At 53.7% G+C, this 203-nt stretch overlaps 1 protein-coding gene across 1 annotated transcript in view; it reads right to left on the minus strand.

The window, feature by feature from the left end:
- The window catches only part of LOC119581883, an 11,971-nt gene that overhangs the window by 7,459 nt on the left and 4,309 nt on the right, over positions 1-203 (minus strand). The window contains exon 2 of the mRNA XM_037930043.1: positions 33-169. Coding sequence (XP_037785971.1) covers positions 33-169 — 137 coding nt within the window. The remainder of the gene's footprint in view (positions 1-32; positions 170-203) is intronic.

Raw genomic sequence — 203 nt, forward strand, 5'->3', positions numbered from 1 at the left:
CGGAACTAAAATCAGTTGTTCTTTCACACAACCTGGCACAAGGACACCCTGGAACGGTGTACTTCCGAGTAGGAATCACGAATGGCTCCGTGACGTTGGTGCTCGCGCGCTGGACGGCCGCTCCGCTCTCTGCGCCGGTCAGCACTTCCGCTGTTGTGTTAGTCCGTGTCTGATGGAAAATATCCAGTTAATGCTTTCGTGAA

The sequence above is a fragment of the Penaeus monodon genome, chromosome 15, assembly GCF_015228065.2.
Source record: "Penaeus monodon isolate SGIC_2016 chromosome 15, NSTDA_Pmon_1, whole genome shotgun sequence".
Taxonomy (NCBI): domain Eukaryota; kingdom Metazoa; phylum Arthropoda; class Malacostraca; order Decapoda; family Penaeidae; genus Penaeus; species Penaeus monodon.